The sequence below is a fragment of the Augochlora pura genome, chromosome 10 (genome assembly GCF_028453695.1).
Source record: "Augochlora pura isolate Apur16 chromosome 10, APUR_v2.2.1, whole genome shotgun sequence".
Classification (NCBI taxonomy): Eukaryota; Metazoa; Arthropoda; class Insecta; order Hymenoptera; family Halictidae; genus Augochlora; species Augochlora pura.
The window spans coordinates 18,753,689-18,778,764 of record NC_135781.1 but is presented as its reverse complement, the minus strand read 5'-3'; the positions used below and the strand labels follow the sequence as shown (position 1 = coordinate 18,778,764).

The 25,076-nt window shown below is 33.8% G+C and overlaps 4 protein-coding genes across 11 annotated transcripts in view; 3 read left to right on the top strand and 1 right to left on the bottom strand.

Annotated features, from left to right (window-relative positions):
• Positions 1-919: 919 nt before the first annotated feature.
• Gudu (Armadillo repeat-containing protein gudu) lies at positions 920-5,129 on the top strand. The gene is made up of 10 exons (XM_078192220.1): positions 920-1,090; positions 1,309-1,615; positions 1,733-1,936; positions 2,023-2,109; positions 2,194-2,442; positions 2,536-2,967; positions 3,315-3,719; positions 3,799-4,020; positions 4,877-4,992; positions 5,096-5,129. The coding sequence occupies exons 1-10, from the start codon at positions 1,035-1,037 to the stop codon at positions 5,127-5,129; spliced, it is 2,112 nt and encodes a 703-aa protein (XP_078048346.1). The 5' UTR covers positions 920-1,034.
• A 1,322-nt stretch (positions 5,130-6,451) lies between these two features.
• Positions 6,452-8,322, top strand: Brms1 (breast cancer metastasis-suppressor 1-like protein). 2 transcript variants are annotated; one of them, XM_078192171.1, is made up of 3 exons: positions 6,452-6,589; positions 6,937-7,158; positions 7,248-8,320. In XM_078192171.1, the coding sequence occupies exons 2-3, from the start codon at positions 6,941-6,943 to the stop codon at positions 7,720-7,722; spliced, it is 693 nt and encodes a 230-aa protein (XP_078048297.1). In that variant the 5' UTR covers positions 6,452-6,589; positions 6,937-6,940; the 3' UTR covers positions 7,723-8,320. The 2 variants fall into 2 exon arrangements, with proteins under 2 accessions (XP_078048297.1, XP_078048298.1); XM_078192172.1 differs by lacking the exon at positions 6,452-6,589 and having other exon boundaries at positions 6,941-7,158; positions 7,248-8,322.
• Positions 8,323-8,817: 495 nt separating this feature from the next.
• On the top strand, positions 8,818-14,924 carry Eno (alpha-enolase). Of its 2 annotated transcripts, XM_078193572.1 has the most exons (8): positions 8,945-8,960; positions 9,036-9,150; positions 9,462-9,567; positions 9,650-9,823; positions 9,916-10,073; positions 10,466-10,766; positions 10,840-11,126; positions 11,347-14,924. In XM_078193572.1, the coding sequence occupies exons 2-8, from the start codon at positions 9,095-9,097 to the stop codon at positions 11,666-11,668; spliced, it is 1,404 nt and encodes a 467-aa protein (XP_078049698.1). In that variant the 5' UTR covers positions 8,945-8,960; positions 9,036-9,094; the 3' UTR covers positions 11,669-14,924. The 2 variants fall into 2 exon arrangements, with proteins under 2 accessions (XP_078049699.1, XP_078049698.1); XM_078193573.1 differs by lacking the exon at positions 9,036-9,150 and having other exon boundaries at positions 8,818-8,960.
• Positions 13,001-25,076, bottom strand: part of LOC144476512 (endoplasmic reticulum aminopeptidase 1) — a 37,464-nt gene continuing 25,388 nt past the window's right edge. For all 6 annotated transcript variants that reach the window (XM_078193565.1, XM_078193566.1, XM_078193571.1 and 3 more), the window contains 6 exons: positions 24,149-24,711; positions 23,339-23,570; positions 22,322-22,727; positions 21,601-21,743; positions 20,699-21,051; positions 13,001-20,328 (listed from right to left, as the gene is read on the bottom strand). In XM_078193565.1, the coding sequence (XP_078049691.1) occupies positions 20,173-20,328; positions 20,699-21,051; positions 21,601-21,743; positions 22,322-22,727; positions 23,339-23,570; positions 24,149-24,711 (1,853 nt within the window). In that variant the 3' untranslated portion in view covers positions 13,001-20,172. The remainder of the gene's footprint in view (positions 20,329-20,698; positions 21,052-21,600; positions 21,744-22,321; positions 22,728-23,338; positions 23,571-24,148; positions 24,712-25,076) is intronic.

Below are 25,076 nucleotides of genomic sequence, written 5' to 3'. Positions count from 1 at the left end.
ATTCAGTAAAAAATGGAAGTGGATACATTGTAAAATATAAATGCTTTTATTGATAACTTTTATGAACAATTAAAATTAATCTTTTTCTTCTATTATGAATGACGTAAGCGCAATTTTTGTCATTGACAATTATTATAAATAATTGCGATAAATTTCTTTCATCTAAAAGGATTACAAAAATTAAAATCTTTTAGTTAAGTGTTTTTTTTAACAATCTTTTTACATTTATCGATTTACAGCTTAATTAACTTATTTTTAATTCTTACGAAGAAGAATTTAAGATTAGCTTGGCCGCCTCGCACGAACAGAACCTACCTCTCATGGATCAGTAAAAATTGTTGTAAAGGAAAAAGTTACTTCAAATAACCGCAGGACCCCTTCATTTCTGGATTGTTAGACATTTTTGGGATAAACTGTATATTTACATTGCTGATAAATCTCAAAAAGCTTGAGACAAGTTTAGAATTGTCAAACTAATGAGATTATAAAATATACCTTATAACCCAATTTCTTTTATATTGTTTCTTGGGGAAATTTATTTAATTTACAAATTAAATTCATCGGCGATAGTTGATTATTATTTAAATGCGTATATAAGTTAATCGTAGGATACGTAAAACATTTAAATAAATGAAGATTTATACGAAGGTATTAATTATAATAATAATTAGTGTGCTACTGTTGATCGTAGCAAGAAAAAAAATAACACAATTTTTTAAAGTTGGTATATCGAGTTCTTTAATTGGCAACTAAAATTTGATTTTTATTCGGCAGATTTCAAGAATGTGATACAAATTACTACATCGAAATGATAAGACAAATCAAATAGGTTAATGTCTTTGAAATAATGAATTTTCGTAATATAAACACGACGTATTGTTTGGTCGATATGAAAACGTTTTACGCAGGATAAGCTTAAATCACGCTGGCACAAGCATATCAGAAATATACGTGAACGATTTAACAAGTGTTTTCGACTTTACAACATAACGTCGATTGGGCAAACGATTTAGATAGTCATAATTAAATATATCATGCCACCAAAACGGAAAAAAGATGCCAAGAAGCTCGACCTCGAGCCTTTACCAACGTAAGTCCTGTGTAATATTTTGTTTTACGAGAAAGAACATTTAAAGTGTGACGTTTCTTATAACAACTCTCGCTCTCTTTCGATAAATGGACCATAATTAATTTATAGACTACAGTAAATCATATATTATAAGATTTACTTTGCACGAAAGCAAAGTAGGGCATAAATAATTCTTTGTAAATTAGAGATTATTCTTAATTTATTATTTATGGGGAAAGAATCGAGCCGGATATTCCGGAAGTAATAGAATCGGAAGAGCCACCGAGGCCATTGGTTTCAATGGTCACCGGGGAACCATTTGGACCACGAGTACAGCAGATTGTTGAGAAAGTGGAAGATGAAAGCTCGGACGATGAACCCGAGTCTGAAAGCGATGAGGAACTGAAACGATTGACGGAAGATCTATCGGAAGTGCCTTCGGAATTCTGGCACATACAAAAGCTTATCAGATATATGAAAGCAGGCAATCAGACTGCCACTCTGGTGGCGCTTTGTCTGCTGAAGGACTACGATCTCGATAGTAGGGTAATGCTTCCTTAAAAATTATATTTTAGCTAGCGCCATCATGCGAAAGATAACAAATAATTTATAAAAAATATATAAAAATAAAGAAATATACATACATATTATATTAAAAAATAGATTATTCAACGAGCTATCCAAGAAATGGGGGGCTTAGAGATTTTAGTGAATCTCCTCGAAACTACAGATTTAAAATGCCAAAGCGGTTCTTTGGCGGTATTGTTGCAAATTACGAAATCTTCAGAGATGCGACGATGCTTGATTGATCTGGGCATCGTATCTCCCTTGATCCAAATGTTAAAACATCCAGCTAGAGACATACAAGTTAGTTTTATTTTATAATCGATTGGTGTAACAATTTTCCTATCGTTTTGATGAAATGAAAAGAAACGGGTTTTATTGCCACGAAGATCCTGGCTGCAGAGACCATGGCGATTATCGCGCAAATAAGGAAAGCGCGCAAGCAAATACGTCTTCGAGGCGGTGTGCCCCTTATTGTAAGTGCTACCCCGAATTAATGCCTGAATATTTTCAAATATCGAACTCATAGAACCACAGTTTTTATATCAGCATTTTTATAGCTGGATGTAATGGACGTACCCGACTCTATTCTCCGCCAGCCTTGCGACACTTCGAACGAAGTTAACAAAGAATTAATGTCAGTTGCAATAGCTTGCGCAAAGGTGTTGGATTCTCTGAGCAGCAGTCCTAAAATAAAAGAGGAGCTCCGCAAGCACGGCGTGGTTAAAATTATGGAGCGTTTTTTAAAATCGAAACATACCTCGTTGGTGATACCAATGATGGGTTCTGTTCAACAATGTGCAATCATGGTAGGCATAGACTTTTCATAAGAGTATAGGTAATACAAATCCCCTTCATCGACTATACTCTTCCCAAACGAAAATGGAAATTCGCATTTTCAGTCAATTTTCCGAGATGCGTTCGAAGACACGAGCATCATGTACTCAGTGGTTCATCACTTAAAGAATGATGACATCAAACTAAAAGAGAACTGCGCCCTAGCAATATTCAACTGCGGCCCAAGCAAAGTTGCGAGGGACATAGTTCGGGAGACAAACGGTCTAGACATACTCTGCAAATTGGTAAAATGTAAAGAAGTTCAGGAAAACAAGAGTCTCTTGGCAGCAGTCACCGGTGGAATTTGGAAATGCGCTATAAGCCCCGAGAATGTAGCGAGATTTAATCAAAACGATTTAGTGGCTTCTTTGGTCATGTTTCTAGAGGAATACGAAGACGAAGATGTACAAGTGAATGCTGTTGGGGCTTTAGCAGAATGTTGCAAGGATCCTGCGAATAGAACCATCCTCAGAGTGAACGACGGTCTACCGAAACTTGTAACGAAACACAGTAATTAACGACCTGTGTCGTAGTGCAGGTATCCCCCGTATAATACGATAGTTAGGTTCTCAAAAAGTACACTGTTTTTTGACAACTACCAATTTTCATTATATTACTAAGCTTTCTTAAAAGTTCCTTTTTCGATTCTTTCGATAAAAAAATCTGCGATTATGAAGTAGAACTCTTTCCTATAAGTTTCTCTATTATCAATTCTTGGATATTTTTATGATTCGTATTAAGTCTTTTTTACCCAGTGTCTAGAAACTAGTGATGCTAGAACGATACTGTGTTGTACGGGGGAAACCTATGTGCGAAATAATATTGAAAATTTATTAACACATAGATCAGATTATTAACATCCACGCATGAGCCTCTATTGGAGAATGTACCGCTGGTGTTGAAAGAGTGTGCACAAGACGAAGAGTGCATGGACATCATCAACGATCCAGAGCACATCTTGGACGGCGTGCGATTGATCTGGTCGTTGCTGAAGCATCCCAGCGACAAAATTAAAAGAAATGCTTGTCTCGCGTTGGTCCCCTGTATTAAATATGCGAAAGACTCGCCCGAAATGGTGCGTGCATTCGTGGGTGGACTAGAACTTACGGTCAGTCTCCTCGAGAGCAAAGACACCGAAGTTTTGAGTGCAGTTTGCGCTACCATTGCTGAGATTGCGACTGATCCAGAAAATCTGGGAATTCTTAGCGACCACGGTGTAGTGGAGGAACTGGCTAAGCTCGTGATAACGGTAATTTTTCTACGTTTCCAGTATACGACACGATTAATGCTATAGATAACACTAATTTGTGGAAATTATTGCAACTCAGGAAGACGAATGTCTGCGCGCAAATTTGACTTTGGCTATAGCGTATTGCAGCGAGTGGGAAGAAAATAGTTACAAGTTTGGGCAATTGAATGCAGTAGCGCCGCTTGTTAAATACATGTCCAGCAAAAATACAGATGTTCTTAGAGGCGTTTGCATAGCGGCATATCATTTGAGCAAAGAACCTGCGAATTGCATTACCATGCATACGTCTGGCGTGATAAAAGTATCAATGAAAAAAATCAATGCTAGAATTACCAGATAAGAGATCACGCCTAGCAAAAAGTATTCAATGAAAGAAATCAAGCGCCTATCGTTGTTGTTAAGACAATTTTCATTAATGATAAAGTGCAACGAAATAGCAAAATTTTTGATATGCAATACTATTTCATGGTTTTAATCCTCTTAGTACCGAACAACGATATATCGTTGTTGGCTATTGTTGAAAAGATAGCTTTCTTAATATTTGTTGGGATTTATTCAGTGGATAGTTGAAGAATGTAGGTAGTAAGACACACGTAACACAACAATATATTTAATAGAGCAACTAGGATGTCGATGGATTGAAATACACACTTTTGTATAACTAACGTAACGCGCGGGGGACTACAGAAAGCAGGGGGCGCTCTGGTGAAACCCCCATATATATACTCTCCTGAACCGGAAGCGGAACGATTCAGTAACTTCCTATGCAACACTTTGAATATAGAAAACTACATTTTCCAATAATATTTTTATTAAACAACAATTTCATTTCTTATTTCTTCTTCCTTTTGGAATTTGTTATTTATCAGGCTTTTTAAAATTCTTGCAATTTCTTTCCGAAATTTTATCAAACTTCGTCAAACGAGTTTTGAACATTTTGCTCAGATACAGACTCTTTTGGCCGGTATTAAGAGGGTTAATAAACGTTCAAATAAGTCTTTTAATATTGATTTTAATCGGATACTTTTTTCCAGAAACCGTATGCTAACAATAAGATAAATGTTAATTGCAATCATAGTGAAGACATTCCTGTGCAATTCATTTATGTTGTCATAACTGGTCGTCCTGATTAATATTTTTACCGCATTTTCTTACAGCACATATTACGTTTGGTTGGATCTGACGATCCAGAAGTGCAGATTGCTGCTGCATCTACAATTCGAAACATACGGAAACTTGCGTTGACAGCGGAAAAGTTGCATCTTAAAGAAATGTATGTAATAACATTAATACGTGATCGATACTTTGTCTACATTTATATACAAGTACAGTGAACCATAGTGAATACTATTAACAGGATATTTTCTGATTTGTAGAAACACGTTGGAGGAAACAGATTTTCTCCTGTAATGCAAAAATGATATTTAAAAATGGAGAATATCAGACAACGGAGTCGAAAAAAGTGTAAAAATAAAAATAGTTGAAGATTTTTAATAAAGAACAGTATTTAAATACATTTACAGTTACTTAGAAGTTTCTTTCCTTTGTAAAATTATTGAATTTTGTTCTCCAGTATCCTCGATCTAGAGTTTTAAATTTTTAGTATGAAACATTAATTATTGTATAATATAATTGTAATTGGTCTAATGTAAAGTCTATCTTTTAGCTTCAACTTCAGCTATAACAAATCAAACAATTTCCTCAATAGACTTAAAAAGGAATGAAAAACTCTTTGAATATACTGAAGTATTTATTAGAGTTCCCTATATTCATAGTAAGCATAAGTAAAATGCTCAAGAAATGGGAAATAAAATGGGAAACCAATTATGCTTACTAAATTAATCATAAGAAATTGTGTAAATATTGGTAACAATTATTCACTTTGAAAAATTTGAAAATAGTGCCATTTCATACAGTAATAAAACGCTCACACTCGTAGACATAACCACAAACGAGGTTATTGTGTATTGCCAGCGTCACATTTTGTATTATGTCGTAACAAATTTTGTAACATTCATTCTATTCACCCAATCGCGGATAGATTTTCATTTTTTTTTAAACATTTATGTATTATTCATGCAAACATCAGAATTTCTTAAAAAATGGAATTTATATATTACAATTGGTCGCATTTTATGTTTCAGAAAAAGATATAAAGTTTATACTAATCACTTTCTACATTCATTCGTTTTCCCATTCTATACGTTTAGATCAATGCAATAATTAGCTAGGCCCTATTCTGCTCAACTTGACGAAATATTGCCTACGAACACATACATTTAAATATATCTCAATGAGCATTGGTAATTGTACGCAAATTCACTGTTAAATATGGTCAAAAATTCTATTAGGCGAAAACTACAAGTTGAATATTGTGCCGCGTGTTTCACACACAAAAGAGTGAGACCGCAAATTCGGTAAAGTGAAACCAGCCACATTGTTGTCGGTTTAACTAGTTCGCACGTGTTGCGCTGATGTCGAGCTGTCTTATTCACACGTCATTTTCTCTTTTTATCATTAACTATGAGGGCAGCACTATTGAAAATCATCAGCCAATCAGAACACGGCAATCCGCTGCTTCCTCTCAATTCAAGAGCCTCGTTGACCCCGAATATGGTTCTCGAATTGAGAGATCATAAATACAATTTTTTGGATAACTTCCGTACGCATGCGTACACAAACGTTTTAAAAAAATATTGAAGTTTTCACTTCTTATCAAGTTCTCTATAGTTCAGGTGATCAAATGTGGAAGTGCAAACTAGTCTGGTGTAAACGCGTACGAATGGTTGTCTTTATGATATATTTGACAGGCGTTAATACAATCTAAAATATATTTAGTTATTTATAATTAAACATATAGGTATTTCACAGTAAGTATAGTGTTTAGTATTATAAAAGCAGGAGTAGCTATAATTTTGTAATTATACAAGTAATACATCTTTTGTGTAATTCTTAATGTTAGTAGTAGTTTCTGTTCGTAAAATAATAAATATTAACAGAATAAATATTCTCATTTCATTTTAATGTTAGTATTAAATTTTTTAAATATTTATTCTACTTCATTGTATTTTACTATTATTTAAATATAAACTTTTTGAGCAGAGTAAACAGTGCATTTGGGGTTATGTTATCAAAACAAACTTCATAAAAGATATCGCTTTTTTAATCACGTTTAAAAATAGTTTTCTTTCATTATCAAATTTTCCTCAATATTTAGACAGATGCCAAGTGTGAAAGATGAATCAGAAGCAGAAGGGGAAGAAATGTCACACGATAGCAATGAAAGTAATCAAAGTTCTGCATCATGCGACAGCAGTGCAGACCACAGCGATAGTGATGATTCTTCAGAGATGGATGAGGATGAATGTGAAAGACGACGCAATGAATGTATGGATAACTTAGTGGATCTGGAAAGACAATTTACACTTCTTAAAGAGCAGTAAGTTAACTGTTTTTTAATGATAAATTTTACTTGAATAAATTAGCTGTAACTGAGAAAATCATACATTTTCTGAAATAAAATTTCAGACTTTATCGTGAGAGAATTACTCAAGTAGATACAAAATTAGGAGAAGTTCGAATTGGAAAATCAGAAGAATATTTAATACCGCTAGAACGTTTAAAAGAGAATATGAAAACAAAGACAGAAGTAGCTGGAATATTAAAACAATACAGGTTACAGAATATACAAAACAAATTTTTGGCGGAAGAGCAGGCTGCATTACAAAATTTTGAAAGTGAGAAAGAATTTATCTGGGACTGTATTCATAATGATTTACAAGATAAAATTCGAAGATTGGAAGAAGATAGAAATAATGTTGATATTCATGCCGATTTATGGCTAAACTCGACTGGTAGAAGACGTAGAAATCACACTGAAAGAAGAAGAGCAGTTTCCGTTGCTGGGCCTTACATTGTTTACATGCTGAATGATGCAGATATTCTTGAAGATTGGGCGTTGATAAAGAAAAGTTTAACCAGTCGAAAAACTGAGATGATTTAAATGTTCAAACAATTTCTAAACGAATATAATAGTAATTTGCAATATTGGTACTTCCTCTACGTTTGTAGTCCTCGTGTAGAGTACTTTTTTGTGCAACACTTTGATCTTGATAAAAATTCTAAATTACGACGTGACCTGTGGAAAAGTTCCATGGTACAATACCTCTGCCTTTCAGTAAACTCATTAAATGACAAATATTAATTATTCATAAATATCGTTACCATAGTTTCCAATTTAGGAGCAGTTCGGTCTACAAGGAATTTCAAAATAATTTCTGTTATGAAATACTCTCGATTCTTTTAATAGTATAAGTGGTACTCCACTTATATTCGTTCTAGTATTTTTCAACCATTGGAAAAACTACTAGTATACATATAATTGATATAATTATTAAAATAATTTAATGTCAAAGGTAAAAACAATTTCATGTCATTATTATTCATGAATTTAAATTAAATTTGTTTGTAGAAGATTCTTTGCAATGTCAGAGGATGTTTTAGTTTAAAAAGTACCTATGTTTTTTGTTAAAAATTTATTTTTGAAACTAAACTCTGGAATATATATGATAATTCATTTCATTCATAATAATGTTATTCATTATACATGTACAAATTGTAACATAATAGTTAAATATATTTCATATTTTTGAATAAACTTTCAAGAAAAATATTACTAACATTTATTGTGTTCGCCTTATTTAATTAATTAAATATAAAAATTTACCGCCTTGGACCACGCATAACAAGTATATTAAACATTTATAATAATACTAAATTTGTTGAATGTTTACTATTACTAAACAACTGCTAGTACCGAAGGTCTCTATAAACAGAGAAATTTGTAACTTACCAACTTTGAGAATTCGCGCATTTGATAATCGTGAAGTTACTGTAGTCCTGTGGGAATATAAACTACAGATAGTAAACTTCACTAAATTTTATTTGCCGGTAACAAAGGTGCATACGTACATATTATGTAATTTGCATTATTTAATCTTCCCAAAATTCATGATTGTTAAAGAAATAGTGCAAGTTCCTCTTTTTAAATCTTGCAGAGACATTAGCATTTTCGTCGCTAATTTGCGTAAAGGAACTTTAACCTTACCGTTCCTGCGGTCGCACTTCCACGTGAACTACTCAGAATCGATAAAGAGTATTCGCAATTCGGGGTCAATTGTAGGACGACAGAACATCATTCCGTTGCGAACGCTCTGGGTGGATTGTCACGCGTTGCATTAGGTGAGCAATTTCCATTCGATTTTATTCAATATTCATAAAGATTTGCTCTTAGAAAATCATTTGGTGTTTCAAAAGATATCCAGTTTCTGTCCGCAAGACCTCCGAAGTGACATTTTGCAGGATTACTCAAACAGATGATCTTATCACGATTTGCGAATATTCAGTGTCGAAATTTTCCTACAAAGTCATTGTATGTGGTATTTCGAGCTTATTGCAATTAATTATTAATTATATCTCACCTCTAAATAATAAAATCGTTTATTTTACATTATATCCTCCGTAGCTTTTTCCAGTGACCTTGACCAAGGTCAAATGTCTGCAAAAGTCGAGCACGGTTACCGGTTTTTGTTTCGAATTTCATATTTTCATTAGATAATGGTTCAATATTGTTGTTTTTAAAGTTTAAGATGTATTAAATATATTATCGGAACATTTAGTTGCAGCGATAAATATGGAATGGTATTGATTTTGTATAAATAATAACTTTTGCTTTTGTTCTAGATTTTCAATTTCTAAATACAGTACTAAAAGTTCTTGTTCAGAAATGCCGATCCAAAGCATCAAAGCACGTCAAATCTACGATTCTCGGGGTAACCCTACTGTAGAGGTGAGGTTATGTGAAATGTGTTGCGTTATTAGTTACATTTCGGTCATATCATAATTTTTGTTTATAATAATGTTCTTTATAGGTTGACTTGGTAACAGAACAAGGTTTGTTCACTGCTGCAGTTCCTTCTGGTGCATCTACTGGTGTTCATGAAGCCTTAGAACTCAGAGATAATGATAAGTCCAAGTATCATGGAAAGTCTGTCTTTAAAGCTGTAGACAACATCAATCTTACCATTACACCTGAGTTACTAAAGGTATTTTAAATATTTTCAATTTCTTTGTCATCTAAGAAATAATGTGCAGACAGTTCTGAGTATTAATCAATATTAATGGATTTGTCATTCAGGCCAATTTGGAAGTTACACAACAGACAGACATTGACAATTTCTTGTTGAAACTCGATGGCACACCAAACAAGTCAAAGCTTGGTGCAAATGCAATTCTTGGTGTTTCTTTGGCAGTTTGTAAAGCTGGAGCAGCTAAGAAAGGAATACCATTGTACAAGTGAGTAAATATACATGTGAACAAAGTAGAATCTGAACAGAATTATGGGAAAAATAAATAATTACTAAAAAATTTATAACTAATTACTATATAAACATCTAGATTTGTCCTTTTAAATTTGTACACTATTAGTGTTATGTATGTCAGTTTCAATTTAAAAACGTTTATAATAAGTTTATAATAATTATTTTAACAAATGGTCAATTTTTACTCTGGCATAGAAAAGAATTAATATTTTTCATTTATAGTGATTTTTTTCCGAAGTTATATTGATGACATAATGCTTTATGTTATTAATTGTATTGTGTGCAGTATTATAATTTTGAGAATAAGGATTAATGAAAACGATACTATATGTTCAACTCATATTGTCATTTGTCAATTTATTCCAGGTACATTGCTGAATTAGCTGGAAATAGCAACATTATTCTGCCCGTTCCAGCTTTCAATGTTATCAATGGTGGTTCGCACGCAGGAAACAAATTAGCCATGCAAGAGTTCATGATTCTACCCACTGGAGCTGCTAATTTCACAGAAGCAATGAAAATGGGTAGTGAAGTTTATCATCATCTTAAAGCTGGTATCAAGAAGAAGTTTGGACTTGATGCTACTGCTGTTGGTGATGAAGGTGGTTTTGCACCCAACATTTTGGAAAACAAGGAAGCTCTGAATTTAATTATAAATGCCATCAAAGTAAGTGTACTTACACAAGGATATTCACAAATTATTTTCATTTATTCTTTACTTATATCAATTATAAAATTAGACCGCTGGATACGAAGGAAAAATTAAGATCGGTATGGATGTTGCTGCATCCGAGTTCCACAAGAATGGAAAATATGACCTAGATTTCAAGAACGAGAAGTCTGATCCGAGCACGTATTTGGAACCAACAGCCTTGAAGAATTTATATTTAGATTTTGTTAAGGAATTCCCAATTGTTTCGATTGAGGATCCGTTTGACCAGGATGATTGGGAATCCTGGACTTCTATGACCGCCTCCACTCCCATCCAAATCGTTGGTGACGATCTTACTGTCACGAATCCCGAAAGGTAAAGTTTCACTTTAATTTCAACTTCTTGTAACGCTGTATAATTTTAGTTACTTATTTATTACCTCATTTGGTTTCTTCGTTAGATCTTTGTTTAATATTTTACTGTTTCTGAATAAAAGCATTTGTTTATTACAATTTTTCATTTATCTTGAAAGTTGAGATATTGATCAGAATGTTTTTAATATCTAGTAAATTCTAATACTTTAAATCCATTGCAGAATTAAGACGGCCATCGAAAAGAAAGCGTGCAACTGCTTGCTTTTGAAGGTCAATCAAATCGGTACCGTCACAGAGTCTATTAACGCTCACAAACTTGCTAAGAGCTCGGGATGGGGTACTATGGTGTCTCACCGTTCTGGTGAAACGGAGGACACGTTTATCGCCGATTTAGTTGTTGGACTTTCGACCGGCCAAATTAAGACCGGCGCACCTTGTCGTTCGGAACGTTTGGCCAAGTACAACCGAATTCTTCGCATTGAAGAAGAGTTGGGCGCCGCTGCCAAGTTCGCTGGCGAGAAATTCCGCAACCCTCATGCTTAAACCAATAAGACCCTTCTTTCAATGACATGAGGTTCTTGTTATATTTATCGCAATACGTAATAGAACTTGCACTTCTATTACCATTGAAAAGTTGGTGAAATAGAGTCAAATAATTTTGCTGTAACCGCGTAGTGTGACAAATCGTGGAAATTAAAAGAGGTAGGCTCGGATACGATGACCCACTGTTAAAAATATCAATCATAAATCAACATGGGTAAAATCGTTATTAAAACGGATAAACTATACTCATTGGGGTAATAGTTATTAATTACTGATATTATTAAAAGTGAAAAGCATGATACAGGCAGTTTACCAGTGCATTTAAAACGTACTAGTAACAGACATGTATTAATATTGCGGAAATAAGTATTTACACGTATTTATTACGTATTTATTTCGAATAAATTGTTTGGACTTTGGTTCACACATAGTTGAAGTAGTCCACGTAATTAAAACGTATCGAAGAATAAATAGGCCTGATGTCTGCCAATTTAGAAGCACAAACTGAAACTTGTGAATAAACTTTTACGGTTATTGATAACTGTTGCATGGGTGAGGATCATACATTACGACGCATGTGCTAAAAGTATTAAATAATTATTATCATGAACTAAATTAACTGTTATTTTCATAAAATGAACAACGTTAATCCTATTGTCACAACTATACCTGTAAAAGCAAATATTTAAATAAAATAGAAACAAATATGTCTTAACAGAAATACGATACTGATAATTTATTTATATTTAAATTTACTTTAGTTTTTTCAGTTAGTTATACTGTCCCGACGAATTTGAACTTTGTTTTACGTTTTTCCGATCAAAATGTAGCATATACATTTTTAGACGTTTATAATACTATAAAATGTATAATGTTATATTTGAAAAACTGCAAGATTATTCTATGCAAGAAATATATACAGCTGTTATTATTAAAATGGGATAATTCTCCAAATTGAAAAGTTGCCCGTGAGCTTTCAATCCATTTTTAATAAATTCTTTAGAAATTGAAACTCATGGAGAAAACTATTCGGAATATCTTATTTTGTTATTGGTTATCAGACTGAAGCAAAATTGGATCGTAAAATTGGTATTGAACAGTAGTATTTTAATTATCCAATTTTTAATTTGAATTTAAATAATTACTTGTGGTGTAGTTACTTCAAATCATGAAATACTTAAAAATAAAAAAGTATGAAAAAATGATATAAATTAGTTAACATAATCGATACAAGATACAACAGTTGAGTGTGTCAATACTGCTTTGAGCTTTCGCATAACAAATATGTGTTCTTATATATTTAATGTTTACAGAAATAAATTACGTTCAGAGTACTTTAAACATATAATATATTCATTTGTATGCTTGTACATATCTCGTATTTTTTTACAACAAAATATCTATGACAACAGTACAGTAGAGAACGGTATACAATATATAGTTATATATCAATAATTCATTCATAAGTATGAGATGCAAGACAGCCTCGTTCTCTTAAGACGTAACAGTATCGGGTTGTGATTGCATTAAAATACATATAAGTATGTACTCTTCTTGATTACTCTGATGTCCAGTCTTTGGGTAGAACTTTTGCATCGATTTTTATATTCCGCGTCTAATGGGCTTGATTTCGATTCGTATCGCCTTCATTATTTTCTCTATGTATTTTTCTTTCGATTTCGACAAAAGAAACGTATGTATTCTTACTTGCATTCGATGTTATTCGTAACACCTCAATAAAGTACGAGTTTCTTCTAATACTGTTAGACCATTGTATAGTATCAAACAATGTAGTACGAATCAATCGATCGTTAAAAGGGGGACAACAATGAATTTAACATTAAACGACTCTCGCGATAAGTTCTACTTACAGTGGATCAGAATAGTATTGACACACTCAGTGTTTTTGTTGTAATGGAAGTTAGGAAATTAACATAATGATACAATCTAGATTTCTAACTATGTGCTTTGTTATGCGTGAAATTAATGTATTGATTTAGAAAGCTTAATTATTTTACTTTCAACAACTATTGCACAAAAAACGAAAATCTTATAATTAAAAAGGTATAGTAATTCTACATACAGGTGTGCCACGTTCTAAGAAAAGAAATAAAAAATCCGTTTCTATACGTTAATGTTTCAAGCATTATTTTGCTAGTTTGTGTGACGAGACAGACAAAAGATTTCATTAATGTTAAAAATATAGAGAAACATTTGACATTGATTAAACTAAATTTGTAGAAATGATTTGAACTTGTAAGAAGTGTACTGAGAAAGTGAGAGTGGTATTGTTTTTATGGTTTCGACGTTTAACATTCCCCCTAAATTATGATACGATATTACTTAAATAAAATCTAGCACACACAAATTGTTTATTATGTCCCTAAAAACGTGACACTCTTACTAGTACAATTACTGTTCAAATCAATAGTGTACCAATGTGTTTCTTTTATTGGAAGATTTTCATCTTTGGTACGGTCTGTTTTAATGATAAAACAATCAATGTTCCTAAACCAGCACATTGTTTTCGATTATGATAAAGCGCTAAAAAATCGAGATAGTACCAATCTACTGTTTTGTTGACTTCCATTATCATAAGAATACTGAATGTATCAACAGATTTACGATCTCCTGTAAACAGTATGTTTTGTAAAAAGGAACATGAACAATCTGTGCGACACCTTTGTCCTCGAACGAAAGCAATGAGAGATAGAGAAAGAGAGAGAGAGAGAGGGGGAGAGAGAGAGAGAAAGTTGCAGATATTTCTTAAACAATGTACTTTCGGATATCAATGTGAATGTTGTAAAGTAGGCCAATCGGTTTTCTGCTCCCTTCGTGTTCGAGCACGGGAGGCCGTTTCCGGTTTCCGTCGACCCGAAGGAGTGATTTCGTTCGTTAAATCTTTAACAAGAGAATATCCGTTAGTGAAAAAATATGCTATTTACACGTAAGGTATCTAGTTGTGCGTCGATTTATTAATTCGCTGTTGGGGTGTATCAAAATCTACTCAAAGGGGCGATAAAAGATTCATGCAGCCGTTATTTACAGATGTTTTCCCTTTCCTAGACGTAAACATGCGTGTACAATCCCGGTCGGAAGTATCGGATCGTCCCATAAGTTTGTGCCGTTTTTTGTTCCTCTATTATATCAATCTGATCATTGGATTTTTAATTTTCGAATTCCAAATGCTCACATGTTTGTGAGAAAAATGTAAGAGATTACAAAGAAAATAAAAGTGTTACAAATTTGCTCGCAATTAATGCGATTAATATATTTTAAATGATTGAATAAAGAAGAAGGAGAGTTAATGAAAAGCAAACAATAGCGAGTTAACTCGTTTTTCTTAAAAATTCAGAAATGCTATAATCGTTCCGCCGTTTCGTAACTTTTTCAATCTTTTTGATAATGTCATTCAATGTCTCTGGTATGTTTGAGGTTTTGCATGATATTTTTAAGTGTTTCTTTACTATGTTATAGTGCTCGAAATAGGTGATAATCTAATGGGGCATTGTTTAGAGAATATGTTGGATGGAATAAAATTTTCCAATATATATAATTCTTTCTGCATGTTTGGCTGAAACACGATCGAGACGGCTACATTTCACGAGTTGGTACAACGTTCGTACTTCCAGCTTTGATACAATTAAGATAATCGCGTTTATAGATTTTTCGTGTATCTCTTTTCTGTACGAAAATCATCAAACCACTTTTGATGAACATCTTCTCAACGACGCAGATATTTTTCACATATTTGTCATATATCCTTTCCAATACACGAGTACATTGCACGTAGAGCAAAGCTGCCGAAAATGAATACGTGTGTCGCTCTCGACTTTGCCCCGTGTCAAAGAGAAAATGCTTACTCCTTTCTAATATTTTCACGTCGGACGTCTTTCGTGAATTGAGTCCAATCGTCTGGGTTCATTTCGTCACTGTTCGTTCATCGAACAGAGCGGTGGATAGTCTAAACGCATAACTTATTGGACGATCTAATAGTTGATCTGCCAGGAATCAACGTAATTGTACTCTCATCGAAAACATGTGGAAATCTGCTGAAATCTCGAAAATAATGTGATCCTCTCGCAGAAGACTCGAGTTACAAGCATCGTCGGCAGTTTGTTAATTGATTACCAGACTGCGGATATTTGTGCAAACATAGATTCTCTGTGAACAAAAGATTGTTTCATCTGTTAGGGGATTTCATTCTGTTTTAGAGAAGATGAAGATCTGAATTAACATGTTCGTTACCAATACCAAAATTGAACCAATGTTATTTAAAATTATATAATATTTGTAAAATTTATAACATTTTTGTGACAAGGTTTTTGTATGCTTTTTAGGGGATACGTAATACTAAATAGAATGTTATAACTATGCCGATACATGTTATCGAAAGAAACGCTGGTAGCGAATGTGTTAATTATTTAAATAATTTTACGATATCGAGTCTGAACAGATTCAAAATCTTATGAACAAAAGCCGGAAAATAATCAGAACATTACGATTTCTCGTTCGAACAACATTTTTTAAGTTAATTCTTTTAGTCAATTTTTCAATAATAGACTGCGGATCTCGCAAGATCAACGTTCCCCGAAGCAACTGAAAAGCGAACAGGGGTCAAATAGAAATTGATTTTCCCTTCTATCGATTTTTATAAATTGATTCGTGCATGTACATTTGTCATGAACGCAGAAAATCCGCAGTCTAGTGACAAGACATTCGAAATCAAATATTCGTGGGATTCGGCCGACCACTGGTTACAAACGGAAGCGGTATTCGAAAATCGGTTTGTGGAGAACAGAGTCCGGACGTGTACAAGACGTCCCAAAATGTTTCAAACGGAACAAGTGGACCTTGATCCTGTTCGATCTTATTTTCCTCGTATTATATGTATATACAATGTTAGTGTATCCTACAGTTGTCTTTTGTAGGGTAAAATTGGTTCGCTAACCTTCGAATGCTAAATTAATTTCTCATTCATCGGAAACGTAACAAAGCAACAGAGTAGACCGGAAGCGAATGTGTCGCGATAATGTCTTGACACACATTTGATTGATGTGAACACAAATTTTTGATATACACATGTACAGTGAACTAAATAACTTTTATTCGTAAATAATTCTTTTTTATCGAGTAGATGTTTGTAATAAATATTCTTTTTGCAATTATCTGTTTTTACTGTTTTTAATTTTTAAACTAACATTTTTTATAATAATACTGATCATTACTTAGTCAGAATTTATAATTGAAGTTAAAAATTATGGTCGGTGACGATTGTATCATTGGCAGTTCAGTTCGGTTATAAATTTTCTTCATTTCTATTTTTTTTTGTTTTTACAAATAACCATAATATTACTAAATATTTTTGGTTGATCGTATTTAAAAGTATTTCTAGTTAAAATGGTCTCTTAAAAATCAATCAATAGTGATAACAATTTCAATTCAAGTTATTTCGACTTTGTGTTAAAGTAATAAACAAAGTGACACAGACGTTTTATTAAAATTGTAAACATAGCTGTTGAAAACATTATTTAGGTGTATATTATTCGGAAAACTATAAATAAATAAATTACCACTGCATTTACCTTTGTGGTTCATAAAAATATTTTTCACGTCAAGTATAATGATAGACTTTTGATTTGTTTGATCAAATACTTCTTACCAAGAGTGCGCAATCTCTAAACAATCTTTTCATTAGAATCTTATAAAATATTTGACTAGTGCGTTATGAATAAAAGAAGCTGGAGACGTTTTGATACAATATGTTTCAGACTATTCGAAAATGCACAATGAATTTGCAGCCCGTAATTTTTGTCGTAAACGTAACATTTGTTGGGCGATCATGTTACATAACGAAAGTGTCGCTATCGCTTCCAGTCCACCTTACCTTTTCTCGCGACTTTTCCTTCTGTTTCTCTTCGTGTTTATTGTCAATGGATAATTACTGTAAGAAGGTAAAATGCAATCCCAAGGGAAAACTCCTAATACGAGCGACCAGCAAACGGAAAATCGGTTAGCATTCTCGAGTTGACGATCATCGCCAAAATCACACGAATATTCATAAAGGCCAGTAGAGATTTGGCATGAATGTGTCCTCCACCTACAATCTAGATACCTTCTGTAATACATCCGATCACGCACAGGTCACACAACCTCTCTTACGCTAGTATGTACACACCACACAAAGCATCACAAGGTTACATACATAAACTTTTTATACATTTGTCCATAATAAAATATCCGATTCTCTATTATGCTACTTTACATGGAGAATGATCAGCTCCACGCGAGACGTATCCCGCGCCTCCAGCAATCTGCAGCGACATTAATACATGACACACGGTACATCGAATTTTTTTTTTGTATTTATTTCGAGGGACATATACAATCCTCGCAATATGTTCGGCTGTTTTTCCGAGGCCAGATTCTCTTTGTCCCATTAGTATTTCCAGGGGGGAACTAGAACTCCGCTTTTCGACAAAGACTCAGCCGACAAAGATTCGCCAACCTTCTATCGTGTTGATATGCTACTTTTAGAAGAACCATTTGTTCGCAAGATCGCTCCGGGGAAATTTCTATGCTTACTTGATTGGTTCTAACGCAAACGTAACGTCGTTCCTCGTGTTTATTTACAGTAAGTTACACTGTATCTTGTGGGAGCAGCCAACTGATCTTCAAACTGCTGATCGTAAACCAAGATCTCGCGTCTGCCGAATTTCGCAAATCTTTCACTGTCGTTCATTCAATTTCTAGTCGCGTTATCTTAAATACGTGTACGACGAATTATAGACAAATGCAAGTAACACAATTTTTACTCTTTGTCATAAATAAAAAGAAGTTGGCTCATATTTTTTTAGTTATGAATATTAAGTTAATATTACTTTGAATATAATCTAGTTCTCCGAGTAAAATATTTATAATATTAAAAGACGTCCTCGTCCGTAAAGAGTTCATAACAAATGACAATTTTTGATGCACCAAAAATTTGTACGAGTGACTATAGATACCTTTACTAGTATACGGCGTTCAACCCCGATCAAAAATATCGGTCGTTTTAATTGTGGTGTTTGTAGACTGAATTAATATTTTATTAGCAAAACGCAACTTCTTTATTCTTTCGAGTTACTTTATGTTATATTTTATTTACTTTATATTATATCATGAGAAAAAAGTTTTGTCCTCTTTTATCGAATGCCATTTGTACTACAAATCACTCTGTTGAAAATGATTTTTATCGAGTCTAAAAATGCATCAACATAGTTTCGTATATCCTTTGTAACTTGATGTAGAAACAGAAACAACATTTTTATGCAAGCACTTGGTTTACAATCGTAATTGTTATTTCCAGACTGCGGATCTTAATATAAGATAGAACAGTCCTGTATCGATTGCAAGAAATCGGAACTAAAACGTTTCTTTCCTTTTCTAATCATTTGAACAAGATGAACACAACGAGTCGATATCATGTAACCCTTTTAAAAATCCGCAGTCTAGTGATCTAAAACTTTGTAGACTGTACATTTCACGTAGATTGGAAATAAATTAGTAGAAGTTTGTGGTCGAAGGATCGGTTGAAATTTCGTGTGCTCTAGGCCAAGAGAAAATTATGGTTAAATCGCAGACACTGCGTTAAGGCTACTCCTGTTGCGGCGCTTATCACTGGATTGCGAAATTGTGTAAGTAGCATCGTTCCGTCGAATTTTCAGCAAGCTCACTTCACTCTGTTCGATTAGTGTACTGGATGGATCAGAAATGGGGGTTGAGTATCACGTGGAGGCGACTACTGTCACTCCTTGTAATAAAGTATAGTATATTTAGGAGACTAAAGTATCAACGTTATCAGGCGTTTGTCGGTAGCCCCTTATCTTTTTTTTTGTTTTCTTTTTGTCGGAAAATGGTGGGTCAGCGACTATCCTAGGAACAACGTTGTCTCTTTTCTCTCTATAATTTCATTCTTTATACATAGTAATCCAATCTGCACGCACTGCGTGCATAATAAATAAATACTTTCGAAAGTGCGTATAAATCGGTGTATAATGTGTTACATATAAACAATTCGGCTTTGTTTCGATGCGTCGAATGATTCTTTCCAGCAGGGAAGATTTCGCGCGGCTAAATCTTTTTTTTTTTTTCGTTTCGCTTAGGACAATATATTTTTTCTATTTTTTCTTCGTTTTGTTTTTTTGGTTTTTATTTCGTTTTCTTTTTATCGGTACATCTCGAACAGTTCTCCGTTCATCGAAGGATTGTCAGAGATCGTCCGCTGAAAGTAACCGTTCGACGCGCATGACGGAAATGGGTCATTTTTGATCTGCGAATTATATCTAAGTGGTAAATAAATGATTCGATTACCTCGTGTACGACGACAGAGATCTTACGTTTTCGTTTCGGTGCATCGCGCACCATCATGCGTCGATGAAGACCACGAAAAAGGTAAGGATCGTCACGGAATTACTGAATGATAGTTCCGCGTCATTTTTGTTCCATTCCCTATGAGCAAGGGGTTAACTCGTGTGAACGTTCATATAGTTTATGAGCCATCTGTCAACCACCTCGGCATTCTCTTTCACCCAGTGTATGTTGAACTTGATTTTCTCTAGGCTTTGCTCCAGTGCTCGTTGCCCGCTGCCAACGTCCACCTTTTTAAAGAATTCTGACACCTATGGATACCACAACCAAGCGGTTAATTACTTAATTACATTGAAAATAATGCTACTGCCAGGATGGCAGTACAGAAGAAAATGTTTTCTAAAACTTCTAAAGTTATTTTTATTGATTAATATAGATCATGCTTAACAATAATAAACGTATACGAAATTATACGTGTAGTTTACAATAAGCAATTTAATTATATTATTTATAATAATAAAAATAAAAATGGGAATGAAAATATTTTGAACAATTCGGATTAGGAAAATACTATTTCTTTTATGCGAATCAATAATATCACATGTTGGAAACTACGTAACAATTAAATAAATAATTATATAAATGTGATTAAATAAAAAGTAACTGAGGCTTTCAACTTACTTCGTAGTAATCGTACTCCGTAAAGAAATCGGAGATGACAACGGAGATCAGTCCTCCCATTGTCAACGATCCGTTGCCAAATAAAGCATGTATTTGCGGCCAATGTGCTTTAATGTGTCGCCACGCGATAAACTGACCCTCATGATTGCTAGCGACCGAGGCTATGACAGTTTCAACGTCCTGTGACCTTACAACGTCCCGATCTAACGAGCGTAGAAGGTACCGTTGCAGTAACCAGGAATCTGTCGTTGCACCCAACGCTTGCAACATTATTCTTTTCTCACTAGGTACTTGAGTATTTTGATAATTCTGCCAACAATAATTCCATTCCTCTTCGTCACCAAATTTGATCCCTGCAAGCAGATTTAATGAACTTTTTAAATAGTAGTGACATGTTTATGGTAACAGACTGTTCAGTTTCTGAAACATTTATAGTAAATCGACAATAAGATGCATAATAATTACATCTGTTCGATTCTACTTAATAGGACGATGTAAGTATTATTTTTAGAAATGTATTAACAAATTATCTACATTTTTCTAGTTACAGTTCTGATATTTTAAAATATAACTTTGTAGTTATTGGGTCATTGATTTCGATAAAATTTTTCTGACGAGTTTAGGGCACACGAATAAGTCAATCCATAATTTACCATTTTCGTCAATACTCATTATTAGATTGGATTTTTTGTGCCATGGATTTTTTATAATAAGAATTGTCCACATCAATTGCAAGAAATAGGAATTCAATATTCTACAATTCTTTTAATCTAGATACCGTTTTAAATCACTTATTCATTTTTGTTTTACTTTTCCGTTTAAATAATTCTATAATCCCACTTGTATATAGTTGCAAACAATAAAGTCATCCGACACGATTCATTCGGAACATCGGGACTTACCTGCTACGTATACAACATCTCGAATGTTTGGAGCGATTCGTTCTCCGTCCACCATCCAATTTCTGAAGAGAGATTTTGCTGGTTTTACAACATCGTCTAGTTTCAACGTTACAGCTGATTGCAAGACAGCAATTCTCAATAATCTGTGGGAAACAGAAAATATAGAGAATAAATGTACATATCAGTAAAAGTTCGCTGTAGTAGATAGGGAAAGTATTGGTCAGACAGTCGAGTGATACCTATTTTACTGAATAGTATACGTACTTGTACGTGCATCTTCACACATATTTTTAATTAAATTCGAGCACTAATTTCACCTAGGCTAACTAACTGCGCATATGTACACAAATATTGTTTGTTATTACAAAATTCACTATTAGTATTTTCCACAATGACTTATACAAATTATTATCAGTCAATTCATCGTTCGCGTTATTATAAAATCAAAATTCTTTTTCATTAAATGTATTAGAAAATGTTATAGAACATGCTATGAAAAATACTAATGACAACTAGGATAGAATTTCTCGATGAAAATAAAGAAAAAAAGTGACTACAATCATTTTAACTGGAGTCGTACATTATAATCGTTGCATAATACCAGGATCTTTTTATGAAGAAAATATCAGGAATTGACATCTGATATTTTCATGGAGATATCGATCAGAAAAATAAGAAATTTCATATCGTGTCCAGTTCTTGCCTATTAATTAATACTCACTTTTTCAAGTGCGATCCTTCGTCAACCCAACCGACGTATTTCGTGACCGGTGTTAACAATTGCTTCAAGAATGTAATATATCTCTTGTAGCCTGGACTTTCGCTCAACCTTCCCTTCCAAGAGTGTAAATACCCAAGTGCGGTAGCCCATGGTACATACTCCCTTTCATTTAGAAGATAAAGCGACAATTCGAGTGGTATGGTGGCATTCAATTCACCTGCTTCGCATAAAGTGAACGCGTCGTCGATCAGATTCGCACGATCGGCAGGACTAAATTTCGTGTGATCGGTCAGCAAAGTATCAATGATCGCCGTCCACATCTCTTCTGGATAAGTCACTCGGTAGAATCCACTTTGATTCACGTTGCATTTTATGTACTCAACGTCCTCAGGTACGTCGAATGTTACTAAAAATTACGAACGTTCACCTTTCGTGAAATATAATCCTTGCAACGTGAGAAATTATCGGACAATGAATTCATTCGTTCATGGAAATCAATATTCTAACTGCAATTTCATTAATTTATTCGTTTGTCATACGTAGTAGGTTTTTAGGTAAAATCTATCCTTTGTTTTATATTTATTATTTCAATTAAAAATTAAAACATACGTTTATGTTATTACATATGCATACTGATGAATACTCGCTAGAAGATTGTTTTTCATTAGTGACAGTTCCAAAAGTATGCATCTGTTACATTATCTATATTATTATATTATCTATGCATTTGTTCTGGTAGTGTAAGATCATGAGATCATTTTTCGTATAATCACGCAACCACGTACCGGCGATTTTAAATCAATTTTATAGCAGACATCGGATAGAACTTTTGAGAAAACCTAATTATTGGCAATTATACAGCATTCTCTAAATTCTATATTAATATTATTCATTAACGATCATTCGAGAAACGAAAGAAATTATTAACCGATAATTTGGTCGGAAGTATAAGAAAGAATGACAGTTCTAAATAGTTGTAGATTAAAAAGTTCGTTATAATTGTCCTGTATATGTTACCATCGGTTAAATTCATCCACACGTTGTGAAGCTTGCGCGGTTCTTTGTCTGTGTAGTAGCTCAACGGGACGTACCACTTGTAGTCAAAGGGCGATTTTGGTTGCAACAATTCGGTATCGTTTTCTGTCGGAGAAAGCAGAAATCGTTTCTGGCTTGCTGTGATGGTATTCCCGTCACGTGTGATCGTGATCAGTGGAAAACCCATCTGTTGCGTCCATGTATCCATGATAGCCTGTAAACGCAATTATTTCCATCAAATATTGACTCTTCCGAATTCAAACTGTATTCACATTGTATGCATCAAGCTAACACCATAAGCAAACTCTGCATTCGATTATTTCACAAAAATTCTAACAAGGCAGCGATTTTTTTTATTAATCGAGAGATCTCTTTTAGTAAATATAATATGAAAGTATCATCGATTTTTGTTAATGTACATGTATCCTTGTAGGATAATCAAAATCTGTAATTTAATAGCAATTATAAGTGAACTTAAACGAATCCGAAAACGTAAGATACGTTCCCCCTTATTTTCAATTCTTAAACTTGTACGAAGAGAATGACAACTTTAGCTATATAAACTTATTCGACTTCTGTTATTTAACATGTATGTACATTATTGTATTAAGTATTGTTTATGATAATATTGTTAAACATTTGGTCACTAATAATAACTTCATTATTGTGACCACATTTTAAAATAAACCATAAATACGTAAATAATTTGTTTAGCGAATCCAAACATTTTCCCACCGATAATCGCATAAAGGTCCGCAATCAATCATTCTAAGTGTCTTAATTTGCACGTACTTTCACGTCGAAGGTGTGATTCGCGTTCCTCGTGAAAGCCGCCCATAAATCCTTCGTATCTGCGTTCCCATACGCGTGGGTGTTCAAATAATCGTTCAACCCGCTTTTTAGAACATCTTCACATAGGAAGCCTTCCAGCATATTCAGAATGGAAGCACCTTTGCTGTAGCTGATGTCGTCGAAAATAGCTTCGATTTCGTTCGGATCTTTCACTGGCACGCTTATGGGGTGACTGCTAGTTAAGGCATCGAGATCGAGGGCCGGTTGGGTCTTATACAAAATAAATTGATCCATCATGCTCCATTTCGGTGAGATATGATTTACTCCTTTGTATTCGAAGAAGCTGGCCGCTCCTTCGTTCAGCCACAAATCGTTCCACCATTTCATGGTGACGAGATTACCGAACCACTGATGAGCCAGCTCATGAGCTACAACAACGGCAACCCATTCATGGGCTCCCGTTGACGTTTCTTGTGGATCGTACAGTATGGATGTCTCTCGATACGTGATTAGGCCCCAATTTTCCATTGCGCCCGCAGCGAAATCAGGAATTGCTATTAAATCTGCAGACAATCACGCGAAAGTATTTTGTTAATGTGATTTCTTATGGAAATCGATCGTTGTTTGATTAACCGCCAAATTTATATTTACAATTAGACAAATACAAATATACATAATTACTATACCGCGGATTTTTATGCATTTGTAGTAAATACATTACTAAAATATTATTATACTATAGTCCACAATAAGGAATTTTATAGTCGATATAAGAAACTTTTCGCTTCATTATATATTTCGAAAATAATTAATGGCAATGAGAATTTTCACAAAGGTTCGCAATCTGATGATTAAATAGTATTATTTATAGCTGTTCAAAGGAGTGGAAACTTCGAAAGTTACAACCTTTCTGGATAATTTCATAATT